This window comes from Pleuronectes platessa, chromosome 19, assembly GCF_947347685.1.
Source record: "Pleuronectes platessa chromosome 19, fPlePla1.1, whole genome shotgun sequence".
Lineage (NCBI taxonomy): Eukaryota > Metazoa > Chordata > Actinopteri > Pleuronectiformes > Pleuronectidae > Pleuronectes > Pleuronectes platessa.
This window is the reverse complement of record NC_070644.1, coordinates 3048567-3071835: the sequence shown is the minus strand read 5'-3', so window position 1 is coordinate 3071835 and position 23269 is coordinate 3048567. Positions and strand designations below refer to the sequence as shown.

At 41.0% G+C, this 23269-nt stretch overlaps 2 protein-coding genes across 8 annotated transcripts in view; both read left to right on the top strand.

Moving 5' to 3' along the window:
• On the top strand, positions 1 to 10093 carry slc25a1b (slc25a1 solute carrier family 25 member 1b). The gene is made up of 9 exons (XM_053411227.1): positions 1 to 334; positions 4394 to 4501; positions 5381 to 5480; positions 6218 to 6356; positions 6543 to 6627; positions 6885 to 6989; positions 7086 to 7201; positions 7290 to 7363; positions 8623 to 10093. The coding sequence occupies exons 1-9, from the start codon at positions 223 to 225 to the stop codon at positions 8735 to 8737; spliced, it is 954 nt and encodes a 317-aa protein (XP_053267202.1). The 5' UTR covers positions 1 to 222; the 3' UTR covers positions 8738 to 10093.
• Positions 10094 to 12057: 1964 nt separating this feature from the next.
• pi4kaa (phosphatidylinositol 4-kinase, catalytic, alpha a) overlaps positions 12058 to 23269 on the top strand; it is a 32511-nt gene continuing 21299 nt past the window's right edge. For 2 of the 7 annotated variants that reach the window (XM_053410945.1, XM_053410939.1), the window contains exons 1-15: positions 12059 to 12316; positions 12430 to 12491; positions 13309 to 13539; positions 14959 to 15146; positions 17437 to 17553; positions 17639 to 17732; positions 20046 to 20134; positions 21557 to 21629; positions 21728 to 21984; positions 22077 to 22143; positions 22248 to 22396; positions 22500 to 22565; positions 22652 to 22748; positions 22829 to 23020; positions 23112 to 23212. In XM_053410945.1, the coding sequence (XP_053266920.1) occupies positions 15039 to 15146; positions 17437 to 17553; positions 17639 to 17732; positions 20046 to 20134; positions 21557 to 21629; positions 21728 to 21984; positions 22077 to 22143; positions 22248 to 22396; positions 22500 to 22565; positions 22652 to 22748; positions 22829 to 23020; positions 23112 to 23212 (1410 nt within the window). In that variant the 5' untranslated portion in view covers positions 12059 to 12316; positions 12430 to 12491; positions 13309 to 13539; positions 14959 to 15038. Of the gene's footprint in view, positions 12403 to 12429; positions 12492 to 13308; positions 13540 to 14958; positions 15147 to 17436; positions 17554 to 17638; positions 17733 to 20045; positions 20135 to 21556; positions 21630 to 21727; positions 21985 to 22076; positions 22144 to 22247; positions 22397 to 22499; positions 22566 to 22651; positions 22749 to 22828; positions 23021 to 23111; positions 23213 to 23269 lie in introns of all 7 variants that reach the window. The other 5 variants (XM_053410943.1, XM_053410944.1, XM_053410946.1 and 2 more) reach the window with 5 other exon arrangements.

Here is a 23269-nt window from a genome sequence, read left to right as displayed (position 1 = left end):
GCGTGCGCGTGTGTTTGCACTGTGGTGATAACTGTCAAAAGTACACTCAACAACAGATCAGCGCTGAGAGTCCAATGGTCAGCGCCGCCTCTCTGCTCGCCCAGTGTCCGCTTCGAGGCGCCCGTAACCGGACTGCATGAGGAGCGCTTGAAGGCTGAGCGGCTCCTTGGACACCAAGCACATCCGTGTTGACAACAAAAGTTTGTCCAGCGTTTCGCAGTCATGTCGGGACAACCAGGCTTCGTGAGCCCGTTCCACAGACCCCGGTGTTTGGCGGCTGCAGCCCCGGCGAGCAACGCCAAGTTCACCCACCCTGGAAAAGCTATTATGGCAGGTAACAAAGTTTCTCTGCGCGTTTGTGTTGGTGTGTTTTCCTTGCAGGAGCAGCTGTTAATCTGTGTGTGTCCATGCGAAAGGCTGAACCTGTGTCTACAGATGTGACCACAGGCCTCAGCTGCAGCTCTGTGCCTCGGTGTCACTCTGATCTGAAAGGCATATGAGAGGAATGTGCCCCGCAGGCAGGAGAGAGACGTGTAGTTCACCATGATGTTTGAAAGGCAGGGCGTCTCCAGGGCTTTAAAGGTCCAGTGTGTAAGATTCAGGTGAAAAGGATCTATTGGCAGAAATTGAAAATATAAGAATCCTAGCGATGTTTCCACTAGTGTGTTTCATCTAAGTTATATGAATTGTTGTTTTCTTTACCCTAGAATGGGCCCTTTATATTCAAATACTTATATATTTATGGGAGCGGTTCCTCTCTACGGAGGCCGCCATGTTTTTAACAGTCGTCCAAACTGGACAAACTAAACATCACTTGACAGCTGAAGGCTGCCACAGGTTCTCTGTCCTGTAAGGAAGGGGATGGTGAGGTGAGGGGTATCCAGCGGCAACATGCACCTTCACCACTACATCTCACTATATTCTACACACTGAACCACTGACCTGTGTCCTCAAGAGAGACATCGATTTCAGTATCATTTTAAAAGCTTTTCTTTTCATTTAAAAAAGTTTAAACTATCTGCCACAAAAATCTGCAAAGTTACTCATAAAGTGTTTTTTGTATGTGTTTTTAGAACATTTAAACTCTTAAAAGGTCCAGTACCATGTGCCGATACCTGATGTTATGCACATTTATTAAATGTATCTTAAATTGATTAACTTTTTAATGGGCGATACTTACTTCCATTCTGCTATATATCCTGGTCCAGTTCATCTGTTAAATGATTATTTAATGTTGTCCTTTGGAATTATTGTTATTGTTATCTATATCTGGGCCAGAGTGAGCAAATGTTATATAAATAAACAAAGGAACTGGGTAAATAATTCTTAGTTTCCTCCGTAATGTATTTCACTCATATCTTGCATACTTTGGCGGGTATATCTGTGAGAAAGGGATTTAACTGCATTCTTTGAGTTTGACTAAGTTTAACTTGGTTAACAAAATCTATTTGCACCACAGAAAACCCTTTAATTTGATACTAGATTCATGAATGAACAACAAGTCTCTTCATCCATTAGTCCTGCTAAGCCTGCCAGGACAGATCATCTCAGTTTACTGCAGTAACATTTTGTTTTGGGACTGGAGGGCGGAGAGTCTTGTAGCTCCTGGAACTTGTAGACTTTAGCCCAGACCTCTTTCCAAAGAAGCCTGATAGAGATTAACTCTGATTGCCAGACGGTCTCATTAGTCAATCAGTGACAGAGCTCTGCATGTACTACAGGACAATCATTGGTGATAATATTGCATCACCATTAGAAAGAGAGAGAGAGAACCCTATGGCTGAATCTACTAGGTTTTCATCCTTGAACATAAAGAAATGTGTTAACTGTACTTTTACATATATATCACTGGGAGCAGTTTGTTTTTTATTGAACTCCTGCCCTCTCAGTGTGTGTGCTCAGAGGCCCGGGTCATGAATCCTGAGCCACGATGACAAAGCACATTGCTCTGTCAGCTCCTACACTCATTCACCTGGGTTACCACACGCCTTTGAAAAGCTCAGCTATGGAGCGTTTGTAGAGAGAGAAATTCAAGATGATTTCCCATGCTATCTCTAGTGTAATCATATGTGTGGTAAGCCTGAAATGCAAACCACAATCTTATGATTACATGACTACAGCTCTCTGTAGTCATGGTGTGGGCTAATAGGATGACAAGGCAGCTACGAGCAAGTCACAAGAGAGTAGCTGGATCACATGCCAAAGCTTAATGACACCACTAATCCCCACAGAATCATAGATATTATAGTGGGAGTCATTTTTATTTACAGTACGGGTTTCCTTTGTTTAACAGCTAGCCTGGCCCTGTCTGAAGCAAGGTAACGAGAATGTTTCCCAAAATGTCAAAGTGCTCCTTTAAAAAGTGCATCATGAGAAAAACTGCGTAAAATGAAGCTTGTGGGGAAATTACAGGCTTTATTTAGTGCATAGCAATTGCAAGCATAATTCCTCCCAATTTCACTTCACTTCTTTTTCATTTCAGGCCATAAATGAAAGGTTATTTCATGGCAGGCGTCTGTCCTGTTGTGATTGTTTGAAAGTTAAATACATGTTTGATAAAGCTGTGTCAAACACAGGTCTTTCTCATTGTAAACAATTGACGTGCAGTTATGGGGTGACAGGATAATTGTCAACTTTCAGACTTCAAAAGTTCATGCAAAGGCCTCTTCATGTCTGAAAGTAGCTTAAGTAAAATAAGGCCATATTTGAATTGTTATCAATCCTCTCATAGACAAAATACTACACAATCTCTTCAGTAGTGTCCATCTTGACTTCTCTCTCCCACTTGAGAGCACATGAGCTCAACAAAGTGGGACGAACGACTTCCCATCTCAGGAAATGCAAGAAACGTGAGCAGCATGTTAATACGCCATTACACTCGTCACCGCAGGAAAAGTGCATTGACATTAGACTGTGCATACGGCCATGTGTAATGTAGCTTTCCCTGAAGAAGTTCAACTTTGACCTACCTTTTGTGTTTCTCTTTAAAAAAAGACAGATAAAGTAGTAGATAAACACTGACAGTCAATCCGTCTTTCCACATTCCCTCTCAGAATACCTGTTTAAGTGTACCTACATGTCGGACTTGTTAAACTGGTTCCATATCTTTTTCCAGAACACGTGGCTGTAATGCAGGTACTGAATGGAGGAGTGTTTGCAGATAATGATTGTGTGGACTGTGTTTTTGATTCATGTTTAATTCGTAACCCCAGCTGTAAACCCGGTCTCTAACCGATCGAAAGCTGGAGTGTGTCATAACCAGCACTTCTAGAACCTCGGTCGAGGGGCCCAGCTTGTAACCTTGTGCTTGCACGTGCACGACCAGCCTGACCTGCATGTCCGAATGCGGGCTGCCACCAGGGGTGTGTTGGACTTCTCTGCATGACATTGTTTAGTGGACAGAGTGCATGTGAAAGACATCAACAGAGAGCCCTTTATAAAGTGCGTGAGAATGAATTCAAGCTTGCATAAATGTTAGAAACGTAATCATCTAAAGTCTTTAACACTTCTGCATAAATGTACGTTCTTATTACAACATGAACTTGTTAGTCAGGGCCTGGATAGCCAGGTTCATTGAGCACAGACGTCTTTTAGATGCATACTAATAGGACTACTCCCCATTCCCTCTGCAAACCAACCACTTGTCACACATCCGGGGGATCAGACCATCATCCGACCGGCTGCCATGTGTTGTTATAGGGTGATGTGGCGAACACTATGTTCTCTGGAGCCTACACACCCCCTTGAGGCGAGTCAGGGCCAAGGGGAGTTTCTGTGGGCAGAATCATGCTTCGATCAGCCGAGCCAATCAGCTGCAGGGATGAGAGTTCGCTGTTGAACGGCAGATGTGTGACAGCCAGGGTTTTAAGGTGGAGCTGGTGTGTTTGCGCTGCAGCTGCAACACTGTGGAGCAGACATGCATCAGTCATATTGTATTTATACATCCTCTGGTGGCTACTAATGTGCACCTCTGTGACAGCTTATAAAGTAAAATCTAAGCTCTAATCAACTTTAAAGGTTTATGTATAAAGTTAATTTAATAACGTTTTTAAAGATTTATTTCTTTCAACAGAAATGTTGTGTTGCGTCTTTTTATTATCGGATGTAAAACCTTAAAAACATTTCAGACAGTCAATTAGAAAATCATACTTTAACTTGGAAGAAAAATGTAAACATATATAATTGTATAACGGGAACACAGCAATTTAAACTGAATAAATAATAGTCTTAGTGGTTCAGTGTGTTGATGCAGTTTTCACATGAATGCTTGTGTGGGTTTGACAGTGTTTCTTAAGACGTTTGTTAAAACTGATATGTTGCTGAATGTTTTTTTTTTTGTCTTTTAAACGATCTATGCTGAATGATTTTTTCTTTTTCTTTTCTGTTATTTCAGGTGGGATTGCAGGAGGCATTGAGATCTGCATCACCTTTCCAACAGAGTACGTGAAAACACAGCTGCAGCTTGATGAAAAGGCAAATCCTCCCAAATATAAAGGCATAGGTGAGTTTGTTATTTATTTTCTGAAGTAGATTTCCTCACTATTATCGCATGTGATGGTAATATTGGTGATTTTATAATAGAGAAACATAGAAATAGAACAATACGGGAAACCACAGTACACTAGCAGAATGTGCTTATATCTTGTTAATATGGAGTTGTCATTCATGGGGACAATATGTCCTTAAAGGAACTGCCGGGAGAAAGTTAGTTTGTGCTGCCTTCAATGGGGGAATGCCCCCTTTCTGTGGTTTATACACAATCAGGGAATATTGGAGTTCAAGAGTATAATGGATAATACACGTTGCTAAATAAGTAATGACGTTACTCAACTGCTGGCTTGTGAGTCTGTGCCAAGCACAGTGTACAACTCCCCACATCGTAACTAAAAGCTCACACATTCTATTTGAAGGCAGCATTGGGCTAAAGACAAGAAGCAAGGAAACAGAGAGATACTAGCAGCATCTTTAATTTCTACCAAAAAAAGTAATAATAAAATGTTAATTTGCTGTTTTATGAGGCATCATGTTGTGGAATACTTCTTAGAAGGTGTAGTGAATGTGTGGAGTCTCTGCTGGAAATTTGGTGTCCTCATGGACCTCATAGACTGCACATGGCTTGCTGTTTCCACATGCTTCCAGCCTTTATGCTATGCTAAGCTCACCTCTAACAAACAGATCCCAGACGTGTATCAGTCTTCTCATCTACTCTCATCTATTTTCACTGTGTGGGCTTTTCTTGGCAGTAGTGTGGGAGTTTTTTGATATCCATACAGGAAATCCGGGTTTTTGTCTTTGTAGCTTGTCTCTTCTCTTTTTTTCCTCTTACCTGTTTCCTCTTTTGTTTATGTCCCGTCTCCCCTGTCCTCTCTTTCTCCGACAGGGGACTGTGTGAAGCAGACAGTGGACGGTCATGGGGTGAGGGGTCTGTACAGAGGTCTAAGCTCTCTGGTGTACGGCTCTATACCTAAAGCAGCTGTAAGGTACTGCAACCACACAACCTTACAAACATGTGCAGGCACAAACAAACACCTCATAAGGAGATCAGCCGTGCATCTTATAAATAATGTACTTCGATTATACCTCATTTTGACATCAGGTGTGGATGCTAGATATGTAATGCATCATTTCACTATTTGTACTTTTGCACACTTTGGAAATAATCATCCCAATTGAAACATTTTCAAGTTGTTGAGCAGAGATTGACAGAAAAATGTACCTTTTCAAATTTAATTTTCAGAACTGATTAATTGTTTTTACTGTTTTTCATTTTCTTGCTCGAGCTTCTCAAAGGAAAAGAACTGCTGCTTTTCTGTATTGTATCACCATATGTTTGCATTTTGGATTGTCACAGCTTTGACATTTTCTGTCCAATTTTCTACACAAAGATTTACTTAAAGAAAAAGACAGATTATTTGATGATTAAAAAAAGTTGGTAGTTGATACATTAATAAATGCTAATGCTTTCAGATATTTTATCCAGTCTGCAGTGGTATGTGTTAATTTCAAGTCACAGTCCAGCCAATTTTCACAACATGGTAACACAACTATAACACTCCGTAATGTCTTAAATCGGATCTAAAATTAAATGATTAAATGCTTTATTAAAACTACTACAAATTATAGATCCTTTATTAAGAATATGCTTCTAGAAGCTGGTACATGTTATTTTGTACTTTTGGTTTTGAATCATGTTTTTATTGTTTCTTATTTTCTACAGATTTGGGGTGTTTGAGTTCCTTAGTAATAAGATGCGTGATGAGAGCGGTAAACTAGACAGTAAGCGGGGATTCCTCTGTGGCCTTGGAGCTGGAGTTGCAGAAGCCGTGTTGGTTGTCTGTCCAATGGAGACAGTTAAGGTAAAAAAAAAATTACTTAACCATTTGATGTCCATGAAAACTAAATATATCTAATGTGGATTTTAACATTTCTAATACCATGTATATACAATGGCCAAGTTACAGGTTTTAAGAGCCATTTTTTGTTTTCTGCTCTGAATTTTTTCCCTTCAGAATGATTTAATAACTTTTGTGGTGTCATTTTAGGTCAAATTCATCCATGACCAGACATCAGCAAACCCAAAGTACAAGGGATTTTTCCATGGTGTGAGGGAGATTATTCGAACCGAAGGTGAGGAAGGCTTTTTAATTTTTATCAGTTGCATTATAGTGCCACCTACTGTTCCATCTCCACTACATTTTACAGAAATAAAGAAAATTACTTGTCAAGTTATTTTAGTCCTCAACTCCATTATTTAAAGAATAATGTTCTGTGCTTTTCATTAGTCTCATTACATATGAATAGTTCTTTAATTTAAGACCTCGTAACTGATTCTAAAAAATAGCTATGCATTTGATAGAGTACTGATGATACTGTTGTATGTACAGGACTGAGGGGGACTTATCAGGGCCTAACAGCCACTGTGCTGAAGCAAGGCTCCAACCAGGCCATCCGCTTCTATGTCATGACTTCACTGAGGAACTGGTACAAAGGTGCGTGAGTGAATCAATTGTTTCTTATCTTTATCAACACATATAACCAAATAATGTAATCAAAGAATAATCTTTTACTTTTCATTAACTCCAAAGGTGATGACCCCAACAAAGCCATTAACCCCTTGATAACTGGATCGTTTGGAGCTTTTGCCGGTGCCGCCAGTGTGTTTGGAAACACTCCTCTGGATGTTATCAAAACCAGAATGCAGGTTGGTGGAAGAACACGTTCAATTTCTATAATCTCATAGTTCTACCCTTGGCGTAGCGACTAACCTATGTATGTGCATCTATCAACAGGGTCTTGAGGCTCACAAGTACAAAAGCACAATGGACTGTGCCGTCAAGATCATGAAGCATGAGGGACCAAAGGCGTAAGTTAATATGGTTATCATTTATGGAGAAATACAGTCTGCATGTTGAATTTTGGTTCTGTAGTTGGAAGTGATTTTTTTCCGATGCCTCAGGAAGCTCCCTGATAATAATTAATTCAGTAATTTGGATTGACCTCATACTATAAACTTGAAAAGAACCCTCTTGGATGAGAGGTGAAACGTCTTCAAGAAACTCAACCTAGTCCAGTTGACCTGTTTTTAGCACTTGGATACTATAAAGTATTCACACTCTTTACACATTGATAATCCAGCAGTAAGTTGAACTCTGTGTATGGCAGGTAACTAGTGAACCAGAACGTAACTGCAATTATTCTGAAGAGTATAAATCAAAGGAATAATTCAGCCATTTTGGGAAATACACCGATTTGATCTCTTGCTGAGAGTTAGATGAGAAGCTCAGACAGAAATCCCAGCTCCAACTCCAGGAAGAATATGTATTTTAAAAACGTTTAATCACTTGTTAATGACTGAGCCTAAAAAGTGCTTATGACAGATATAGAGTGCAAATCTTTCCACATAGAGCTAAATCAATAAGTTGGCTCGGCCCAAATATCAACCAATAATGGCTCATAAAAGATATTTTAGAATTGTAAGACTATAAAATCTGCTGCTGCGTACCTATCTTATAAAAAAAAATCTAATTATTGACTATTTTTAACTTATATATACCTAGCAGTAAGTATATGCGTTAAGCTAATCAATATCAGAATCTGACAGTAGCAAGATACACAACAATGGGGTTATTGATTTTTCTCGCTAGTTGTTTTTACTGGAACAAAAGATGATGTTAAACATTAAAAAAAAACATTATATTGAGACTTATTTATCAAGTTGAGTATCAATTTAGTGCTTCTCCACCCTGACGAGAAGTCATCTTTTGGTTACCACTTTTTTGGAGTACCTCATGGTACTGTCCTGGGCCCACTTCTCCCTTCACTTGGCCATATAATGAATTTACCTTTTCTTTTAAATGTAATACATGGGTTTTGTTGTCATGACTCATTATGTCTGCCGTGAGGTTTTGCTACTATTTGGGATGTTTTCAAATGATAAGAATGTTTTTATTATTATAAGTAGTATTCGTATTAATAGTAGTGGTGGTTTTCCTGGAATGGTAGCAGGCTTTCTGTGATAATGCACTAATATATAAACTTTGGTAAGTTGCTAACCCATTGGATGTATTTACATTTAGTCAACATTTATTGAGTATTCACTCTCTCTGTGTGTATTCCATTCAGGTTCTACAAAGGCACTGTCCCTCGGCTTGGTCGGGTGTGTATGGATGTGGCCATAGTCTTCATAATCTATGAGGAAGTCGTAAAGGTCCTGAACAAAGTTTGGAAGACGGACTGAGACGTACGCCCTGCTACACAAGCAGAAGTGTTAGGACAGGCCATCCATATTATAAACCAGGCCAAGTCCCAAAACAATCTCCTATAACACTGCTTCTAGGTTCTAATCTCTACCTCCGAGTGATTTTCAGAAAGAAAGGGATGGTGTATTCTTGATTTTATTTATAACACAGTTAAGTGGAAGTATTATCTGCATGAAATATGCTCCAGATTGCAGAACCACCACTCCCACTTCCTCATTTATCTTAAATTCCAGAAGGGTAAAGTTCCTTACGAGCTCAGGGAAAGGAAAGGGGCATTTGTTTAGATCCGCTTGAATAGACAAAAAGGTTAATGGGAACAAAAAAGCGACCTGACATAATGTGATTCAGACACTATAGACAAGGAAATTTTGCTTGAAAATTAGAGATTCATATGCAAGTATTTAGATTTTTCCTATTTTCAAAAGGCTGTTCAAAACCACCATTAATTCAAAAGCTGATCTGAATAATTCATCTCCAGATATCACTGCTGCAGAGGCTAAGGTACTCAATGCCTTAAGTCACAGTTTTTAACATTGTAGGATCCAGAAAGATGTAGTTAACATTTAGAAATGCACGTTTCCACCAAACAGCCGTTAAGGTGATATAAAGATGTGTTTCACTTTGAAGTTGCAGAAATGTTTTAATCAATTAACTTACTAGATTGATACTATAACAAGTGCCTATGTATTGTATGATTCATGATCTTTTGAGATTAAGAATGATTAAATGTTGTATGTACTTAGTCACCAGAGATTTTTATGAATGTACTCAAGTGAAAACACTACACTAGGGCCAAATGTTTCATTCCAGGCAGCATCTGAGTCACAGTATGTCTGAGATGTTAATGTTATCTGCTGATATGAATTCCTGCTTCTAAATTCAAATAGCCTTTAATACATGATTTAATAGATGCCTGTTTGAGAAATTCTATTAATAGTGCCTTCCAAGATTTTTTAGACTTTCTTTTTTCTTTTTAAGATGAATTGCCTTTACCTTTTACCTTAACTGACAACCCAATGTGCCAACTGCTGGTCAGAAATTTAATGCCATTTTAAAGACTGGAGCTTGTGAGTCTGGCATGTTTACATGCAGTGCAATTAATTTAGTTTGCTCATAATACAGTCTTTATTTAGGATACACAATGTTTACTTTGAGCTACTTTTTCAGCTTCATGTTAGACCAGCCTTGCAGAAATGGAGCCTCTTGTATGTCACAGATGTTTAAACATCTTTGGAGTTTACATTATTTCCTGTAGTTAAACCCGGTCTTGTGCCTTCGGTCTAATGAATTCTGACATGTATGCTCACAAATAAACATTGTATCTGACTGTTGAATTTGTCGTGTTAATTTCAACAACAATACAGAAGTACACATTTTGTGGTAATTGTTCTTTATTTAATTATTTCCCCTTCATGCTGGTTTATACTTAACTACATTTCCAATGGTTGTTTTCGTTTTTACTACAATACCCCTTTTCTACTACTATAATAACTTGTTACTTGATTTGAGTTTTTGCATACAAGAATGGAAGAGAGACTATGATGCTGTGCAGATTATCAAACTTTTTATATACAATTAAACCGTATTCATTATTATTAATATTACTTAGTGTTAATTCTAATCTTTATGAAGTGACTTATTTACAGCTCAGTGTAAAAGTCAGTTTGAAGAGAAACTGTTAAGTGATCACATAAAGATGAATCTACCAAAGTTTATTCAGTTGTAAATTATATTGCTAGAATATTTATTAAAAAATATTTAAAGATTCATTGTATTTGGGTGAATGTTTGCCTAACACCTATTTCATTTAATACATTTACAATACTTATACGGATGAAAGATAGGAAACTGTTTGTATAGGTGTATCAGGGATATAATTATGTCCTCATTGACAATGTGGAGAATTTGCTGACACAGTGGCTTGTAGATCAATTGCAGACAAAGAGAAGAGATAAAACGGTTTAACTATCAAATGTTCAAATGAAAAAGAATGTATTCAAATAGAGCAAAAAGGTTATGACTATAGATTACTATTGACATACTAATAATGTCTGTAAATGATGTAACATAAGAGGAATAAATGAAAATAAAATAAAGGTTAATTCAGAAAATGCAAGACAATTTATAGATCATATCAAAAAACAATTTAGCTGTGTGAAACTGACACTTAATTTGACTTGTATCAGCTTGATCGATACTGTCTCTTTCATAAAGTGGCGGATTTGGGTACCGGCGAACCGGGCAGCCGCCCGGGGCGGCACCTTCTCAAGTCACGTGGCACGAGCACTTAAAAAAAAAAGTCATCCCGCCGAGCACATCATCGTGCGGTGCACATCATCCTTCTGCACGCATCATCTTGTGGCGCACATCATCTTGCGGCGCACATCATCCTGCCGTGCACTTCATCCTGCGGCACATCATCGTGTGGCGCACATCATCTTGCGGCGCACATCATCCTGCGGTGCACATCATCACTGCACATCATCGTGCGGTGCACATCATCCTTCTGCGCACATCATCCTTCTGCGCACATCATCTTGCGGCGTACATCATCCTGCGGCGCACATCATCCTGCGCCGCACATCATCACTGCACATCATCCTGCGGCGCACATCATCTTGTGGCGCACATCATCCGGCGCACATCATCACTGCACATCATCGTGCGGCGCATATCATCGTGCGGCGCACATCATCCTGCGGCGCACATCATCCGGCGCACATCATCACCGCACATTATCACCACACATCATCATGCGGCGCACTTCATCCTGCAGCGCACATCATCGTGTGGCGCGCATCATCTTGCCGTGCAAATCATCCTTCGGCGCACATCGACCTGCGGCGCACATCATCCTGCGGCACACATCATCGTGCGGCGCACATCATCCTGCGGCGCACATCATCGTGTGGCGCGCATCATCTTGCCGTGCAAATCATCCCTCGGCGCACATCAGCCTGCGGCGCACATCATCCTACGGCGCACATCATCACCGCACATCATCGTGCGGCACACATCATCATGCAGCGCACATCATCCTGCGGCGCACATCATCCGGCGCACATCATCCGGCGCACATCATCACTGCACATCATCTTGCGGCGCACATCATCCGGCGCACATCATCACCGCACATCATCACCACACATCATCGTGTGGCGCGTATCATCTTGCCGTGCAAATCATCCTTCGGCGCACATCGACCTGCGGCGCACATCATCACCGCACATCACGGACGTAATTTGGGGGGGGGAGACACAGGGGACATGTCCCCTGCGCTTTTTCAAAAGGCCGTTCTGGTCCCCTGCAGTTTTCACCGTCCGGAAACCATGTTACGCTATGGTAAACAGAGACTCGTCAGGCACTAGGACCAAGCGGAAACGGCCGCTCGAGCTGAAGCCAGTTTGCTTTCGTTTAGACCTGCCCACAAGCTCCTCCATTGGCTCTGCATTCCTTGTGTGATTGGCCGTCCCCGCTGTCACTCCATCAGGTTATAAACAGCACCAGGACGCACACCGGTCTGCCAGTTGGGGAGGAGGCCGTGTTAATCTTCCGCTGTAAGTTGGGCGTTTGTTTTGCCTGGGCCACGTCAGCTGGAAGGATTGTAATATCAGAGGTTTCATTTACATTAACGTTTGAATCGGTGTGTGTGTGTGTGTTTGGTAATTAGGCGCAGCCAGGATGTCTAAAAAAAGAAAAGTGGACATAAGAGACTTCTTTCAAAGTCAAAGTGTAAGTTACTCAAAGAAATGCGTTACACCATCCTGCGACACCTTCACTGGCTCCCAATAAAGCAGCACGTCCACTTCAAGATCCTCCTCACCAATTACAAAGCTCTCAGTAATCTTGTAAAGTGTATTTGAGTTTTATTGAAAGTGCTGATAAATAAAATGTATTGTTGTTAAAAAAAGGCGCGAAAATTTCTGGAGGAAAGCAGAGGTACCAGTTTCTATCAATCGCTCTAAAAACCCCATTTCCTAACTTTAGCCACATAAAATATATATGCAGACGTTCAGGAAGAGCTCAGGATGCTCACAGTGAAGCCGGTTTTATTAACTAACTACAGTTTGGCCAAAAATGCTTCGGTTTCAGTGGTTTGTCTCTCAGCGGTGTCAAATGTCACAGGAGCCGCTGCGGGTGACTGCTCTGCTCTGATTGGTGGGCTCCACCAGGCCCTGACAAAATTTCTTTAGAAATGTTCTAGTTGTTGTTATTATTATTATTATCATTATTATTATAACAGTAGAGCCTCAACAATGCAACGGATTTTAAAAAGCTTATATTTAATGCCAAAGAGATACACTTATTTTCATGTATTATTTTTTATGTTGAAAGGCAGCAACATGTTATGTTGTAAAACACTAACAATGAAAGATTTAGGGAAAAATACAATAAAACCTCGGATTACAAATGTGATTTTATACATCAATACTCATAATAATTGTGAAAAAAAAAGTTTTTTCCTCTATAACCGTATCACTAAAATTGATGATTGTTGCACCCCAAACTGTCCCACTGCTCATGTCATGCATCAATATATTTTTGTCAGGTGACGGATAGTAGAGATGCAGAAGGAGATCTAGGAGGAGAGGCTGGAGGAGGGAGAGCAGGAGAGGCTGGAGGAGATAGAGGAGAAGAGGCTGGAGGAGGGCGAGCAGGAGAGGCTGGAGGAGAAGAGGCTGGAGGAGGGAGAGCAGGAGAGGCTGGAGGAGAAGAGGCTGGAGGAGGGAGAGCAGGAGAGGCTGGAGGAGGTAGAGGAGAAGAGGCTGGAGGCTCACAGGTGAGGTTGAAAGAATAAACATGTTAGTTATGAGATTAAACATTGTGACAAATGTTAGGGTGATGATAATCTGTATCAGAGCTTTCAAAGTTCAAACATCAACAACAAAGTTCAACGTCATTATTGTAATTAATTAAATTATAAGTTGCTCATAGATATTCCACCTTTTGAAAAATATTTGTGTCCCCCCCACCTCTGAAATCAAAGTTTCGTCACTGCCGCACATCATCATGCAGCGCACATCATCCTGCGGCACACATCATCACCGCACATCATCGTGCGGCACACATCATCATGCAGCGCACATCATCCTGCGGCACACATCATCACCGCACATCATCGTGCGGCACACATCATCATGCAGCGCACATCATCCTGCGGCGCACATCATCCGGCGCACATCATCCGGCGCACATCATCACTGCACATCATCTTGCGGCGCACATCATCCGGCGCACATCATCACCGCACATCATCACCACACATCATCGTGTGGCGCGCATCATCTTGCCGTGCAAATCATCCTTCGGCGCACATCGACCTGCGGCGCACATCATCACCGCACATCATCATGCAGCGCACATCATCCTGCGGCGCACATCATCCTGCGGCACACATCATCCGGCGCACATCATCACCGCACATCATCACCACACATCATCGTGTGGCGCGCATCATCTTGCCGTGCAAATCATCCTTCGGCGCACATCATCCTGCAGCGCACATCATCACCGCACATCATCCTGCTGCGCACATCATCCTGCGGAGGGCGCACATCGGCGCACATCGTCTTACGGCGCACATCATCGTGCGGCGCACTTCGTCCTGCGGCGCACATCAGAGGAGGAAGGTTGGACCTAGAGACGGTGTTCAAAAACCAAGTTGAAAAGAAAGTACGATGAAGCCTGTCTTGCTCTTGGGTTCACAGTCAATGTGGTAGGACATGAGGAGAGACCAGTGTGTAATTTATGTCTGAAAACTCTATGAGAAACAACAAATTAAGAAGACTCTTAGAAACAAAAACAAATTAAGAACTTCCCTGACCTGCCATCGAAAACCTATAAATTATTCTTAATATTTTATATTATTGTATCCCTGCTCTTATTTGTATATTATTCTTAATATTTATATTATTGCATCTCTGCTCTTGTTAACTTTTTTCTATATCTGATTGTATATATTTTTGCCACTTATATGTTGTAACTTATACTGTGTTGTGCAGAATTGTGTGCATTGATAATTTTTTTCGAGGGGGGGGGGGGGGCGCTTGGTGGGGGGTCTCGCCCGGGGTGCAATTCCATGTAGAAACCGCCACTGCTATCATATTTATTTATTGTTCGGCATTATAGTGTTTTTGTTGTTCGCCTTTTTTGGTTCGTGACCTTGCTCGGCGCGGCTTGGACTCCTCGCTTGCCGTAGTTGTCAGTGCAGACTCCTTCTGGGGACGAATAAGAGGAGATGTGTGTGTTTGTGCTGCGGCTCTAAGGCTCCGTTGAACCATGTCTCTGGATGGAGGAGGAGGAGGAGGAAGAAGAGGATTTTACTTCAACACCGTCCTGTCCTTGGCTCGGTCTCTGGCGGCTCACCGGCAGGCACCGATAGACAAGGTAACAGTGCGAGTACAAGGAGACACAGCTAGCTACAGCAGCGGAGAGCTAATACCTGTCAGAGAGTCTGTGACACCGAGGCCCGGCTTTAACCGAGCTTTTCTACCTGTGTGCTCCTTGTCAGGGATCTGAACACACCGTCAACATGTCGCTCATCTCTGTGTGAATTACCTTTTGGTTTTTCAGTGTTTTAAACAGTGAGCTCGAGCCAGCGGCGTCTGACTTCAGAGCTGGCTAATGTCTGCTAGTGTTAGCTGTTTTGAACCTGCATCTAATCTTCCAGTAGGTGAAAGAGCTGATATATTAAAGGAAGGAGAGCTGCAACGTTATGTCCCATCTAGCCACTAATTCCACAAACATCTGTCTGCCTGTCCTTCGGTCTGTCTGTCTGTGGATCGCTTCCTTTGCGAACCGTTCACCCAATCGACTCCCCACTGAATTACAGAGGTTTTATTTTGAAAAGTTGTGTCTGGAGATCAGACCTCTGAAATAGCCTACATGTTATCTCTTGGGGAAAAAGCAATTGAGTAAATAAATCAAACTTGTATATAAGCCACTCAAGTCAACAATAATATAAACTCTTCATCGCAGATAAACAGGGTAGGATGGACACAGAGTTGTCTGACTTCATTCTGTGACATAGATGTTTATAAACAGCTCTGCACACAACTTCCAGCACACAAACAATGGGAAGTGACAGGATATGGTAGACATGTCTCACTAATGACAATACATGATTTGAAAGTTGCTATGTGGGGCATTGACACAGGACAAGGGAACAGCCCATTCCAAACAGGCAGGTTTAGAACAGACACTGCAGTGCTATTTTAAAATGAATGTATTTTCATTGACTGCTTATTTCCTTTTGGACTGCAGCCATTTATACAGGATGGCATCAGGTGGCTAATGGAAAACTGAGTTTGTGTCTGTTCATTTCCACAGATGCATGAGCTGGGGAGTGTTGTAGAATTGAATTAGTGTTGCTGAGACTTCATCCGTCAGAATAATGCTGTGGCTTGTTACGTTACTCACTCAGGTGGTTAGGATTTGTGGTCAGGGATTATGGGAGGCCACAGGGCAGGTTCTGAAAAGCCTCAGAAGAGTAGGCAGAAGTTGAACTGATTGGAGGAGACACACAATGAGACTGAACATGTAAAATAGGAAGTATGATGGTAGAGCTATGGTTGCAATAATACAGTGGGGAGGGAGCCCATTGTGTAATGTCTAAATGGATTATTTCCATGTTTGTTCAGACTACAACATTAGTGTTTCTTCTCTGTAATTAAGATGTTTTGAAATGTGTTTGCTTTGAAAAGCAGTATGACATACTATAAGACGTGTTGCTAGAAACCAACTTTCTCGACAAAATTGTCATCGTTGGTTACACTGTTGGTTATTCCTCTTCTTAATTCTTTGGTTATTTATTTTTTTAATTAATTGTCAGCAAAAACATATACTAATTGTCCATCATGGTCAAGTTGACTCAACACCTGACTAAAAAAGGAACATCATAACCTTCATAGAGGAAGGAGTTATTGCAGGACTATTGTTTTGGACTGTGAGTTGAAGCTGGGTGTACTTAACAAACTGTTTGTCATTGTGAATGTCAGAACAGGGAAACCACAAACCTTCATACAGTTTGTACAGTGGATGTCAGAACAGCCTTTGGTACTCAAGAAAACATTGTTAAATATTTACTTGTGTTGAAAACAGTGCTGTTTTGTTTTTTGGAAGTATTTTTTAGGTTTAATTTAATAGGCACTCCATGGCATTATCCTATTTTGTAATTTTACTGTTTGGCTTTGACAACCATATCAGATTTGACACTGTCTTGAATTCCTGTTGTTACTATTTTTCCACCGTAAATTTGACCAGAACACTAAACAAAATACCCTTAATTGCCGGTGACCTTCATTATCTGTTTAAAAGACTGTCTACATTTAGCGACAGAAGATACATGTTGGAACTTTGGCGTCATTCTGTTTTTAAATGTTTTTTTAATCCCTATTTGAGCTCAGCACATCTGGTCCTAGACCATTTGGCTTATTGATGCAATGCAGAATCAGGTTTTTGGCTCATTGATGCAATGCAAAATCAGGTTTTTGGCTCAATTCCTGAAGGCCATTTTATAATTGCTAATGGAAGTAGACATGAACGATGAGTCTCCTCAATCCTTTGGGTAATTCAATTCTTTAAAAGGAATCTATCATGTTATCCAAGTAGCTTACTGTTGGTTACTCTGTTGCTGCCACCACATCTTAGCAGTAAAACATGTGTTGTCCTCCCATAGGTCCAGAAGTTACAATGCATGTGCCCTGTGGACTTCAGGGGCGTATTCCAGCTGGACGAGAGGAGGAGAGATGCTGTCATTGCACTGGGCATTTTTCTTGTAGAGTCAGACCTGCAGGTAAACATTTCAGCTCCTCACTGCTTCACTTCATGGTGCTTCTGTGCAGACAGTGAATTCACAGTATGTTGATATTCTGTTGCAGCATAAAGATGCTATCGTCCCCTACCTTCTGGGGCTGCTTAAAGGGCTGCCTAAAGTTCAGTGGATTGAAGAAAGTTCTGAACGCAAAGGTAGAGGTAAAGTTACCCCTGTGATTTTATTTTGATGTTTCTAATGATATTTAAGTGCCCATGTTTAGTTTTTTAACGGTTCATCATTTTAATTTTGGGCTCAACTAGAAAAGATTTACATGTTTTGGTGTTCCAAAAAACATATTTTCTTTCATACCCACACTGCTGCTGCACCTATTTGAACCAAAATCTCTATTTAGGACTTGGCCAGTCTCCCATAAAGCCCAGTGTGCTATGATTGGTCAGCTGGATCATTCTTATGTGATTGGTCAACAGCTTGAAGTATCTATGTGTGGAAAATGTCAAGCCCTTTACCGGAATGCTTCCCGATCAGCTGTAAACACTGCTGTAGCCTCGGTAACAATGGCATCAATTCTGCTGTATCAGTTTGAGCCAATCTAGCCTTTAGGCATGCCACGTTACTTGGTGGCACTGTTAAGGAAAAAAAGCCAGGAATGCAACCAAGGCGCCTGAGGCTCTTCAGGAGCAGAGCTGTCTGTGATGGATGAGGGAAAGATTTCAGTCTTGTGACTTAGCAGAACCTTTACAGGCACAAAAAGCTATAACACGAAAATGGAAAGGGAGAAACCCGAAGAAACCCTAAACCAGGGGTGTCCAAACTTTTCATCCCGAGGGCCACATACATAAACAAATTGAAGGTCTGGGCCGCCACGCCCCCCTGCCCTGGAGCGGACTGTTGACAGTGCACCTCAATCGCGTCGCTTAGGGCGGGGGGGCGTGGCGGCGTTCTGAGGGTACAGCTGGCGGGTCAGGGGTGAGTTGGGTGCCACCTAGAGTCAAAACTGAGAAGTACAATACAGTGGGCCATAGTCTATTACATTACAATTCATTTAGCTGACGCTTTTATCCAAAGCGATTTACAATCAGTGCATTCAAGGGTAGGGGAGAGCGGGGTAATGTGAGTAAGTAAATTTTCTTGCTTTGAACTTAATCAACTGTTGTGTACAAAAAAATGTATCCAGGTAGAACAACTTTTATCATACATGTTGATGAACTTCGAACATATAAAACCATGTGATTGATGCTATCTGAAGATTAGCCTGAATTGCTAAGAGATGTTGTTTTTTCTAAAATGATGGCTGTGGGGTAAAGTGAGACAAATGCTCTGGGGTAAAGTGAGACATGTAGCACAAGTTAAGTTTAGCCTTAAACATATTCTAGTGTAATATTACATTACATATGTTTTATTTTTAATGCCATAAACATTGTATAAAAGCCATCATGCCAAGAAACTACACCAGGAAGACAACCTGGGGCCAAACACCCCTCGCAGAGATGGAGAGTGCAGCCGCTGAGGTCATGCAAGGAAAGAAGTCCTTAAGAAAAGCTGGATGGGATAGAAATATTGACAAGACAACCCTCAAAAGATTCATAAAGAAAAAAGAGAAAGGGAAAGTAAAATCAGTAGCCTGGGGTTCAGTAGCTGAGGCAAAGAGAATATTCACAGATGAGATGGAGGAGGAGCTGGCCAAACACTTGAAACAACTAGCTGACCAGTTCCATGGCCTTGCTCCAGTAAACTGGCATTTGAATACGCAGAGAAAAACAATATCCTTGTCCCTGCCAATTGGACAGAGAAACAATGTGCAGGTAAGCTAGGGTGTGCAAGAGATCACATGTATCAAAATAATCATAAATGTGCTTAATTGACCTATTACAACATGTGTTGTTAAAGTAGTTTTAAAGTGGAAAAAGTAAGTGGATCACTTTACCCCCTTGATTTCTCTGGTCTGTCTCCCTTTACCCCTAAGCTGGGGTAAAGTGAGAAACAAGACCACTTTTTAAAAAACAATCATATTTTAACTGCCATTTGTACATTCTGATCATTTCCATTGCTAAGAAACATCCTGAATTAATGGGAAATGTGTACATTTTACTGATATATAATTTTAGCTCACCTAGAGGGGAGCAAATGTAAAAAATGTCTCATATTACCCCGCTCTCCCCTACTTGAGGGTATAAACCCAGAACAACAAGAATCAAGAAAGTACAATTTCTTCAAAAATAGAGCAAAACTACAAAGTGCTATAAGTAAGTGCCATTTAAGTGCTACCAAATTGTTAGTTTAAAGAAAGTTAGTTAGTTTTTAGGCGGGCCAATTTAAAATAGATGGCGGGCCGCAGATGGCCCGCGGGCCGTAGTTTGGACACCCCTGCCCTAAACCCAGGCACATTAAATATATCATATAACGTTCAATCATATAACTGTCAGCTGTGCTGTGTGAGTATTAATGTCATTATGTCTGAGTATCGTTTATGGTTGTTTTTAATAATATTAGATAAACTTGCTCTTTTACAGAAACCCTGCCTGTTGCAGAGAACTTCACCTTCGGTCTTGTGACACTTCTCTCAGATGTCGCTCAGCGGGATGAGAGCTTACGAGGGCAGGTGTGTGTTTGTCCTAAAGTGTGATGAATAGAAATATCTGTCTAGTTTGAGATGAGCCGAGCCTGCACAGAATCGAGCACGAGGGATCACTGTACTTCATGGCATGCTACTAAAATGTCTCTCAGACTTGATCTGTGCATGCTATGACATGTTGAGATCAGTAACCTCAGAACTCTTTCCTATATTATTGAAGTGTGATGGTTTTAATTTTCGTTCGACCTATCGGACTGTAAATCTTTACTCTGTGGACAGAATAAATGCTGTGACTTAGATAAACGAGATACAATCACAAAACCGTGCCAGTGTTTTTGATGGTAGATATTAATTGAGACAAACAGTCGTTCATAACTGGGACATGAGGATTAATCACTGAACAGTTTTGCAGACTAATGTTACGCCCAGGCATTGTATTATGTCTGACACATCACTCAAATATGTATTCTTACGTTTTCTCTCAAAGGTTATATGTGACCGTGGGACATTTAACTTTCATTTGATATTGTGAATTTCTTGATTGTAGGATCTGAAAGTTGGAGTTGGAAAGGGTCACTACATAAAACAATGAAAACACTTTATACTGAGGTGCACTTATTTACATGTATTTTAGGAACATATTTACCATTTATTTGTTAATGCTCTACTCTGCATTATAATCATCTACAACCATGAGGCCAATAACGCACACTTTTCCCCTCTTTTGGATAGTAATTGTCCATTATAGGCATAATAATGTACTAGAATCACATGGAGAGTCATTCTAAGTCTAACTGAGAATATGCTCCTCATTCTAAAGTGAGGTCTTGTTCGTAACTAATTCACCAGTGGCTTTGCACTTAATAACCCAAGCAGCTTCCTACCTCCTCTTCAAACTTAATAAATCCTCTCTAATAAAAACTCTGCAAGTAACAAAGTAAAAAGACTAGACCTACTTAGATGCACAGGTTCGTTTTCCATTCAGTGGTAGCAGAACAAGTCAGCACAAGTAGAATTATCTTCGTTATAGATAGAGCAGATTTCCCTTCAGATGATAACCTTTCTCTTATCCTCTTGTTTTCAGTTCTTTACCTTATTAGGCTCATATTGAGCAAAGCACATAAGTATTATAATCTTACTACCAATAAGCAGTAATGAGGTAAAAAATGTTTATTGTATAATATGATTATGCAGAATACAACATTGATAATGACTTAAGAATTTGCGATTTGCTCCTAATATGATGATAAACAACTAGTTAATGTTGAGTAAGTGTATATTAATACAAAGTATCACCAAAGCAATTAATAAAATAAGAAAGCTAAAGTCAGGATTGTCAGAGATAGAGTATATCCTGGAAATACTTTTCCACTTAGGAACAGTTCATCTTAAAAGAGCCATGTAACATCTTGCTGATATGTTGATGTGATGATTTAACATCTTTGTCAGATCCTGGAGACTGTCATGGACATCATGCAGTTGCTGCTTGACGTCTGCAAGTATCCAGAGGCTCACGATAAAGGTATCAACATAACAAAGACTCATGCTTCCATATGTATATTACTCATCGGTTCTATGTATTGAAGTTTCCTTGCTTCCTGCTACTGCTTTTCCGCTCAGAATACCTGTGCAGGTACACAGTGCCCACCCTGCTCGGCTTAGCCCGAGCATTTGGCCGATACAGCAACACTGACGAACCTTTGCTGTCCAAGCTGTTCCCTCGACCAGTTGGTCCTGTGCTGCCTACGGGCGACGAAACTGACGCTGCTCACCGTAGGTCCTTCAACGACTTCCGTTCCATCCTGCCAAGCTCTTTGCTCACGGCCTGCCAGTCAGACACTCTGAAACGTAAAGGCTCATCGAATGCATCACAACAGGTATTAATAGTAAAGACATATAAGAGGCAAGATGACGAACTTTATGACCTGTGTCCAGCCATTTTTTACATTTTTCTTAATTTCTTTTTCAGGCAAGTCCAGAGAGAGCAGGCCTGAGCCCCAGCTCACCCGCTGATCCCTCTGTGCAGTACTTTGAAGGTAAGTGCCTTAGCAAAAGCAGCTGAACCAGCAGACACTCCCAGGAAACATTAATAACTGGCATAAGGTCATGGCTTCAAATAATTCTTTCCTTCCCTCCTCAGGCTCGTACCTCCCCGATGGCAGTGCAGTGGACCCTGATTACTACTTCTCCACCATCAGCTCCAGCTTCTCTGTCTCGCCTCTTTTCACTGGAAGCAGCTCTGGAGAATTTCAGGTCCCTCTGGATATGCTCAGACAGCTCCTTCATATGGTCAGAACTTACTGCAGTTACAGAAATAATATATTAAAAGGAACATTAGACCACACACAATGCATATGCGGTGAAACTTCGTTTAACTGTTTTTCTTCAATAGGTTGAACAAATTGTCTCTGAGTCGTTTTTAAAAGCACTGGATGATACCTTGGCAGAATTTAAAGAGGTATTACATTTAATTCACAGCAGATGTTTGTTTGTTGTTTTTTATACTACTGGTTCATTGATTCATTTCTGTTACTTCATTGGCAGTTGAATCCTGGTATCCATCTCTACTACAAAACCTTCAGTGATCCTCTTTATGTAGCCACCTTTAAAATGCTGAGAGACACCCTGTACAATTTGAAAGGTAAAGTTTTTTTCAGAAAACCACACTTTTTTTTCAAAATCTGATGATAGAAATGACGATTCATTTTCTGTGTTCCCCAGATCTGCAGACAGATTATGTAAAGGAGGTCCATGATTTTGTGCTGGAGCAGTTCAGCAGCAGCCAGTCGGAGCTGCAGAGGATCCTGCATGATGTTGAATACCTCCAAAGTGAATTGAGTCCACTCAAACTGCGCTGTCAGGCCAACGCTGCCTGTGTGGACCTCATGGTGTGGGCTGTTACCGAGGAGCAGGGTGAGACTGTGGCTCATTCACACAGGAGGGTATGTGAAATTGCCTCTGCAAAGTTTCTCTTCTTAATCTCTGAATTCTCCTGATTCACCAGGAGCTGAGAACCTTTGCACCAAACTATCAGAGAAGCTGCAGTCTAAGACATCCAGTAAGGTCATCATCGCTCACATGCCCCTCCTCATTTGCTGCTTACAGGTAACTGTTTTATGCTGGTCTTTGTTTTATCTTTTCTTACCACTTAACCATTTAAGA

What these genes read in the sequence shown, in the direction of transcription:
- slc25a1b (XM_053411227.1), top strand. Translation starts at nt 223, where the DNA reads ATGTCGGGACAACCAGGCTTCGTGAGCCCGTTCCACAGACCCCGGTGT. An exon ending in GTCCAATGGAGACAGTTAAG is followed by an intron (nt 6,357 to 6,542) that starts GTAAAAAAAAAA and finishes GTGTCATTTTAG; the next exon opens with GTCAAATTCATCCATGACCA. An exon ending in TTATCAAAACCAGAATGCAG is followed by an intron (nt 7,202 to 7,289) that starts GTTGGTGGAAGA and finishes ATCTATCAACAG; the next exon opens with GGTCTTGAGGCTCACAAGTA.